Source organism: Macrobrachium rosenbergii, chromosome 55, assembly GCF_040412425.1.
Source record: "Macrobrachium rosenbergii isolate ZJJX-2024 chromosome 55, ASM4041242v1, whole genome shotgun sequence".
Lineage (NCBI taxonomy): Eukaryota > Metazoa > Arthropoda > Malacostraca > Decapoda > Palaemonidae > Macrobrachium > Macrobrachium rosenbergii.
This window is the reverse complement of record NC_089795.1, coordinates 2,997,120-3,006,005: the sequence shown is the minus strand read 5'-3', so window position 1 is coordinate 3,006,005 and position 8,886 is coordinate 2,997,120. Positions and strand designations below refer to the sequence as shown.

The window sequence follows — 8,886 nt, the reverse complement described above, 5'->3', positions numbered from 1 at the left end:
AATTTAGATAAAAAATAAATGGTAAATACTGTGTGAGATATAATACTAGACCTAAAATAAGCTGATGAAGCAATTGGTGAGAATGGCTAAAGGTTTTTACTGAAGGTGATTATGTGTTGGTGTGAAAGGTGGATCTAGAGAAATAGTTAGATATATAATATATTATGAATATATATATATATATATATAGATGATATATATATGATATATATAATACAAATATATATATAGTTCAAAATATAAATAAAAAAAATAAAGTAAGGTTAAATGAAAATGGAAATCCGGAAGAGTAATGAATGTTAATATGAATGGTGGCAGTATAGCAGTTAACTAGTCTGGCCATTTGAGAGTAAATATAACTGGTGATGGTAGGAAGAGAGACAACTATAGGTCACTGAAATATGAAGAGAAATGGTTCAAAAAAAGTTTAGCTAAAAACCTGAAAAGAGTGTTTTGAGATGGTTTGCTTAATTGTAAAGACTGGACACGAAAGGTCAGTACAAAAACTACTTTGGGGAAATACTCAGAGTAACTAGAAGAGAACCTAGAATGTTGGATAGATGGCATGATCACCTTTCAGAAAAATAAATGTCTATAATTTCACAGTCCGACGCTAACATTTATATATTAATCATACTACTGCGCAAGTTCAAATTATCTTTTATCTTATTTGAAGGCCGACCGTACAAGTGGTCGGATGTCGTTTTAAAATCCATTTACAATGCATGAACGATGACTGTGTGGCTAAAGTTAGAGGAAAATAGAGTACTGCAAATGTAACCCCGAGTGGAACGATAGATAAGACAAGGAAATAGGAAGGCAACGAGAGCTGTAAAACCTGAGAGCTGACCGACTGCTCAACAAGCAGAAGCATGTCATTTAGACCTAAACAATCTATTGCAGTATTATTATTATTATTATTATTATTATTATTATTATTATTATTATTATTATTATTATTATTATTATTATTATTCAGAACATGATACTATTAATTAATATGAAACAACCCCACAGGGCCATTGACTTGAAGTTCAAGTTTCCAAAGAATATGGTGTTCGTTTGAAAGAAGTAACAGAAGGTAACAGGGAATATGAAAGACTGGGCCATCATTGAGAACTGAGGAATAATGATAAGGAATACAGTGATAGCACTCAAACAAGTCAATATACAATGTTTCCCGTAGCGGGATAGTGCAGTTCCTGCACCTGCTATATGGTGTTTGCATCGACCATTCGACCCTTGGCTGTATCCACTTTGTTAGCCTGTGACTTTACCTCCCTTTCCGCATTCCTCATTCCGCATTCCGCATTCTTCATTCCTGCAGCTCAACACCTGTAACTGTTACTTCTTAATATAACGGTGGGTTTTCTCGCGGTTCCTCCCTTTTCGCTGTCTTGAGCGCTGTATAACAGCAAGTAACCCAGTGTAATATATGTATATGTTTAGAATTTCTTATTTAGCAGAAGTGCTTGTTATTCTTAAAGCTATTAATCCTTTTAAGTTGTTAAACTGCACTTGTTTATATTAACAATGCTTCCGAGCTAGTTTCCTTCATTACTCTCATATTTACATATTTACTTCTGTTCCTGGTCTTGTATTTTCTGTCAGTTGTTTGTACGAGTTCCAGTAATAAAGACATATTCAGAAGCCGGTATTTCCTAGAACGTCCTCAGTATGAGAATGCTATATTGGCGACGAGGATAAAACAAGGAAAACTCAGATTCTTCGTGATCGGCAGACATCGAGATGCCCTATCTTGGAAATGTTGCAGACTATAATCCGGATCTGGAAGACTTTGATGTTTATGTAGAAAGAGTGCAGTTGTTTTTCACCGTAAATGACATTGAAGAGGAGAAGAAGACTGCTGTATTTTTAACTTTGGTGGGGCCCAAGAACTATGCTATATTAAGAGATCTGATCCATCCAAGTAATCCGAATTCCAAGACGTTTGACGAGTTAATTTTGGTTCTTAAAAATCATTTCTCTCCAGTGCGTAGTGTGATTGCGGAACGATTCAAATTTAACAGAAGACGCCAAGGAAGCGATGAAACTATATCTGATTATGTGGCTGTTCTTAAGAACATGTCCTCTACGTGCCAGTATGGTGATTTTCTGAATGACGCGTTACGAGATAAATTTGTGGTAGGGATCGCTGATGTAGAAGTACAGAGAGAACTACTTAGGAAAAATGACCTGAGTTTCGCTAAGGCTGTAGAGCTCGCGGTTGCATTTGAGATGACTAAGAAATCATCACGTGAATTGAGACCTTTCAATGTAGCATCGGGGGACGATGAAACTCTTCAGGTTGAGGCCGCAAAACGCACAGAAGATGAAAAAAATACAGATCATAAGAATGTTATGAATGTCAAAGACAAAAATGAGCTTAGATGTTATTGTTGTAACGGAAAGAATCATTTTGCCAGAAATTGCAAATTCAGAAGTTTTACGTGTATTAATGTAAGAAATTCTAAACATATACATATATTACACTCCTCCCCCTCAAAAGTACACATTGTTTACATCAATTAATACCCTAGTCTATCAGGAGGAAAAATTGGACATGTTGCTCGTGCTTGTAGATCAAGATATTTGAATACTGTCGAGGAGAAATCAGATGACCTGAACGATGAGATTCAAGAAAAAATTCTGGAATTACATCAGATTGATGGCATTAAACTGAACTCTCCCAAGGCAATTATGATTGAGGTATTACTCAATGGAAAACCAGTGAAGTTTCAACTAGACACAGGGGCTAGTATATCTGTTATAGGATCCAAAACATTCTTCAAACTGTATCCTAATGCAAAGCTGAAGCCTTCCAGCAGTATTTTACGTACATATTCAGCTGAAATCTTAAAGATAGTGGGGGAGGCTCTGATGCTAGTACAGTATAAAGATCAAAAGTTACAATTGCCCTTAAAGGTTGTTGAGGGAGATAGACCTTCATTACTGGGGCGGGATTGGTTAATGTATCTAAAATTTGACTGGAAAAATATCTTTGAAGTGGAAGATGAATTCTCTGTCATCGGATCGTATCCTAATGTTTTTTCGAGTTCCTTCGAAAAGATTAAAGGATTTCAAGCCCATTTCAAAATGAAAGACGGTATATTTCCAAAGTTTTGTCGGGCGAGACCCGTTCCTTACGCCTTGCGAGAAAGAGTTAGCAGGCAGTTAGACTTAATGGAGGAACAAGGGATTATATCTAAAGTGACTCACAGTAGTTGGGCTACTCCAGTAGTCTGTATAGGTAAAGCAGACGGCAGTGTTCGTATTTGTGGTGATTACAGGGCTACAGTAAATAAAGCAATTGATGTCGACATTTATCCTTTTCCAACTACGCAAGATCTATTTGCTAAATTAGCAGGTGGACAGAAATTTACCAAGCTAGATCTTTCTCGCGCTTACGAACAATTGGAAGTGTCTCCGGAATTTAGGGAAATGTTGACAATTAATACGCATAAAGGACTATATAAAGTAAACAGAATGATGTACGGCATAGCTTCTGCACCCGCCATATTCCAGAGAGTAATGGATACCATATTAAGTGACATCGATAACTGTGGATGCTTGCTGGATGATATAATTGTAACAGGTAAAAACAATGAGGATCACCTTCAAAATCTGAGAAAAGTTCTGGATAGGCTGTTAGCACACAATATTCGGCTGAAGATTAAGAAATGTGCTTTTATGAAAGATAGAGTTGAGTATCTTGGGCATGCAATTGATGCCAGTTTGTTAAATATGACTCAAAAAAAAATTGATGCAATATTAAAGGCACCAAGGCCAACCAATATTACAGAGCTGAGAGCACTGATTGGAATGGTTGGGTATTATGGGAAGTTTTTAGATAACTTGGCAACAGTTTTAGAGCCAATGCATAAATTACTCCGCAAAAGTAATAAATTCAAGTGGAATGAGGACTGCGAAAGGGCTTTCAAAAAGATAAAACAGATGTTAACATCTGCTAATTTTTTAGTTCATTTCGATTCTAGATTGGAAATACGGTTGGCAGCAGATGCATCAGCTTATGGTCTAGGAGCTGTTATTTCGCATCTGATGCCTGATGGCAGTGAAAGACCAATTGCTTACCCTTCTCGGTCTCTAAAAGTGGCGAGCCCTCTGCTGGCCGAGTCGGTTGAGCTTTAGACCGTCATTCGATGGGCCGGAGTTCAATTCCCGCCGCCGGCTGATGAAGAGTTAGAGGAATTTATTTCTGGTGATAGAAATTCATTTCTCGCTATAATGTGGTTCGGATTCCACAATAAGCTGTAGGTCCCGTTGCTAAGTAACCAATTGGTTCTTAGCCACGTAAAAATAAGTCTAATCCTTCGGGCCAGCCCTAGGAGAGCTGTTAATCAGCTCAGTGGTCTGGTAAAACTAAGGTATACTTACTTCTAAAAGTGGCGGAGCGCAATTACTCACAGGTGGAAAGAGAGGCCTTGGCAATTATCTTTGCCGTATCTAAATTTCGAATGTATCTGTGGGGTACGCATTTCCAGTTACTGACTGATCACCAGCCTTAAGTTATGTTATTTGGCAATGATAAACGTGTTCCTGAGGCTGCTTCTTCAAGAATTCAGCGATGGGCTTTGGCTCTGTCAGCTTATAATTTTACAATAAGTTATAAATCAAGTAAAAATCATGCCAATGCCGATATGTTATCAAGATTACCTTGCCAGGAGACAAAATTCCCAGAGTCAGAATATGTTGTATGTTTTATGGATGAATTACCAGTGTCTTCCAAGATGATTATGCAGTATACGAAAAAAGATTCCATATTAAGTAAGACGATGTATTATGTAATAAACGGCTGGCCAAGAGTGTGTCCTGAGGGTTATGAAGCGTATCAGAATTTTTAGAGAGTTATCCATTGAACAAGGATGTCTCATACGTGGCAGCAGAGTACGCCCTCCAGCCTAAGAAGGCGAGTGTTAGAGGAACTTCATGAGGATCATATGGGGATTGTTAAAACCAAGAGTAAAGCAATGAGTTACGTGTGGTGGCCAGGATTAGATAATGATATCGAGCAAATGGTAAAAAATTGTCTAACATGCCAGATTCATCAGAATATGCCCCAAGAGGTGCCACTGAGTCCTTGGCCATTATCAAGAGGTCCTTGGGAGAGGATTCACGTAAATTTTGCGGAAAAAGATAATCATAGATTTCTTTTAGTCGTAGATTCACATTCAAAATGGCCTGAAATATATCATATGAATTGTACAACTTCTACAAAGGTCATTGAAGTGCTGCGGATGTCAATGGCTTCTTACGGGTTACCTAAACCTTTAGTTAGTGATAACGGAAGTCAGTTTGTATCTCATGAATTCTCGGAATTTCTGGGAAATAATGGAGTTAAGCATTTGTGTAGTGCAACATATTCGCCTAAAAGTTACGGGCAAGTAGAAAGATTGGTTCAAACTTTTAAGAATTTTTTTTTGTAAAAATTGGGAAAAATTTAGTGTCCAGACATTAGTTGCTAAATTCCTCTTTTCTTATCGTAATACACCGCAGACCTCAACGGGAACTACGCCTTCTTCCTTGTTTTTACAACGCGAAGTTCGAACTAGATTGTCCTTATTACGTCCTGATCCTACGGAACAAGCAGTGAAAGCTCAGTCGTCCCAAAAATATTATCATGATTTGAGGGGACGCACTCGAAATCGTACTTTTGAAGTCGACGATCCTGTCCTGGTTAGGTTGAATGCTGCCAAAGGAGGATGGACATGGGAAAAAGGAAAAGTTATATCAACTGAAGGATCGGTAAACTACCGGGTATCAGTGGATGGCAGGCAGGTGCTAAAACATATCAATCACCTGTTACCTTTGAATTATTGGCTTATTTTGAGCCCTTCAGAAGCCTCAAAAGAAATCCTAATACCGGAGGCATTACCATCAGTGGATGTACCACCTACGATTGAACCAGAGAGCGATGAAAATATTCAGAGTCCGGCATCTAGTGATAATATCGACAACGACATTGGAACCAATGAGCCTTTAAGTTCGAGGGACATAATCAAAGAAGAAACCAATCAACGAAGATATCCTTTGAGAGAAAGACGTCCTCCTGATAGACTAGGGTATTAATTGATGTAAACAATGTGTACTTTTGAGGGGGAGGAGTGTAATATATGTATATGTTTAGAATTTCTTATTTAGCAGAAGTGCTTGTTATTCTTAAAGCTATTAATCCTTTTAAGTTGTTAAGCTGCACTTGTTTATATTAACAATGCTTCCGAGCTAGTTTCCTTCATTACTCTCATATTTACATATTTACTTCTGTTCCTGGTCTTGTATTTTCTGTCAGTTGTTTGTACGAGTTCCAGTAATAAAGACATATTCAGAATCCGGTATTTCCTAGAACGTCCTCAGTATGAGAATGCTATACCCAGTGCTTGGCTTACCACCCTAAATGCTATGAGTCAATAAACAAAAAGTATTCATCATTCTTCTTAGGTATTGGAATCATTACATATTTTTCTGATGAAGCCTTTTAGCAGGTAGGCAATGATGACATGGGAAATTAGATTTGGTATCGGATTTTAAAGATGGTAAAAAGTTTTCATAATACGAATTTTACTTACTTTTATTTCATACTAGCTGACCAACCCGGCGTTACCCGGCAATACTCTGAATGACAATCAATCATTTACCTTAGAAAGGAAGTAAAATGTGGTGTGGTTTTGATTAACATGTTCCTGCTAAACAGAAACACCCCACACTAAACCTAAACACACCCCCCAATAAACCTAAATACCCCCAAAATCAAAACACAGGTGCCACTAAAACTAAACACACTCCCCAACTAAACCTAAGCACACTCCCACTAAAGAAAAACACACAACCTATAAACCTAAACACACCGTCCACTTAACATAAACACCCCATCCACCAAACCTAAACACACCCCCACTAAACATAAACACACACCACCCACTAAACATAGATGCAACCCCACTAAACCTTAACACAGCCCCAGCTAAACCTAAACACACCCCCAGTAAGCCTAAGCATCCCCTGAATGGAAACTTACCCCACTAAACCTAAACTCATCCCCCACTAAACCTAACCACACCCCCACTAAACCTAAACACATCCACCACTAAACCTAAACACTCCACCCACCAAACTTCCTCCACTAAACATAGGCACTCCTCCTACTAAACCTAAATGAACCCATCACTAAGCCTAAACAAACCCCCCCACAAACTAAACCTAAAAACACACCACCCGCAAAACATAAATGCACCCCTCACTAGAACTAAATGTACCCCAACTATACCTAAACTCATCCCAACTAAACCTAAACACTCACTCCCGCTAAACCTAAATACATTCTTCACAAACCTAAATGCACCAACACTAAACCTAAACACACGACCCCTATTAAAGCTAAACACATCCCCCACCAAATATAAACACCTCCCTGCTGAACCTAAACATCCCATAAATCAAATCATACCCCCATTAAACCTAAACATACCCCCTACAATACCTAAACACACCCCTACTTAACTGAAAACCCCCACTAAGTCTACTCACAACCCCACTAACCTTAACACACCCCTACTAAACCTGAGCACGTCCCCACACTAAACCTAAATGCACCCCCTTTAAACCAGAACACACGCCACTAAACCTAAATACACATTCACTAAACTTAAACACCCCTCCCACCAAACCTGAAAACACCCCTACTAAATGTAAACACACACTACCCATTAAACCTAAATGCATCCCCCACTAAACCTAAACAAACCCCAACTAAACCTAAACACCCCATAAATCGAAAGACCCCACTAAACGTAAACACATCCCCACTGAACGTAAACACACCCCCACTAAACCAAAACACAACCTCTCTAAACCTAAACACACCCACCACTAAAAGTAAACTCCCCTACCACCAACCCTGAACACATTCTCCTCTAAACATAAACACCCCTCCCAGTAAACCTAAATGCACCCTCCACTAAACCTAAACACACCCTTCACTAAACCTAAATGCACCCCTACTGTACCTAAACTCACCCCCACGAAAACTAAACACACACCCCACACTGGACCTAAACACATGTCTCATTAAACCTGAATGCACCCTTAAACACATGTCCCTTGTTAAAGGTGAGCACACCCCCATCATATCTAAACACACCCACTCACTAAACCTAAACACAACCCCCTACTAAACCTAAACACACCACCTGCTAAACCTAAACACATCCCCACTAAACCTAAACACAAACTTGATACAGAATTAATGATCACAGGAAAGGAAAGCATTTTCAATAATACAGTATATTTCTATGGTCTAGTGTACGTGAAATGGGGTATGATAAATCCGTAGAGTTTATATACTACATAAATTGCAAAGGTAAGGGGGATGGGGGAAGAAGAAAGGGAAGGGGATACAGCTTTGGTACCTACCCTATTATCTAAGTTGGGTCAAATGATGGCCACGTGCCAAATTTTTTGTAGATTAGTCAAGCAGTTCGGATTTCTATAGCGCACAAACATACTATACAAACAAACATACAAGCATTCACTTTTATATATGAGAAGATTAAGGGCGTTAAGAAGTTCAACATTATTCAGGTAAATAGCCTTACCAAATGAAAAGCTTCATTGTAATCCAAAGAGTACAATGATGAAGTTCTGTAATTTGCCATTTGTTGATTGTGGCAAATCCTTTCCATGTTTCAAGATTTTTGTTTTTGGAATTTCACTAACAAATCTTCCAAATGTGAGTATGAAAATAATGACTAGACTTTCTAGTACAACCTGTGCCATGGATGAAAAATTAGAAAAATGCATACACACAATTTATCAGTTGATTTGCTTTAATGCATATTTCTGAAAAAAAGGAATGTTCCCAGTTATTAAATA

At 38.3% G+C, this 8,886-nt stretch overlaps 2 protein-coding genes across 2 annotated transcripts; both read left to right on the top strand.

The window, feature by feature from the left end:
• Positions 1 to 1,749: 1,749 nt before the first annotated feature.
• LOC136835548 (uncharacterized) lies at positions 1,750 to 4,149 on the top strand. Its single transcript, XM_067099193.1, has 3 exons — positions 1,750 to 2,307; positions 3,526 to 3,647; positions 3,996 to 4,149. Exons 1-3 carry the CDS (start codon positions 1,750 to 1,752, stop codon positions 4,147 to 4,149), a joined length of 834 nt encoding a protein of 277 aa, XP_066955294.1.
• Positions 4,150 to 4,883: 734 nt separating this feature from the next.
• LOC136835546 (uncharacterized) lies at positions 4,884 to 6,087 on the top strand. Its single transcript, XM_067099192.1, has 2 exons — positions 4,884 to 5,036; positions 5,515 to 6,087. The coding sequence occupies exons 1-2, from the start codon at positions 4,884 to 4,886 to the stop codon at positions 6,085 to 6,087; spliced, it is 726 nt and encodes a 241-aa protein (XP_066955293.1).
• Positions 6,088 to 8,886: the final 2,799 nt, after the last annotated feature.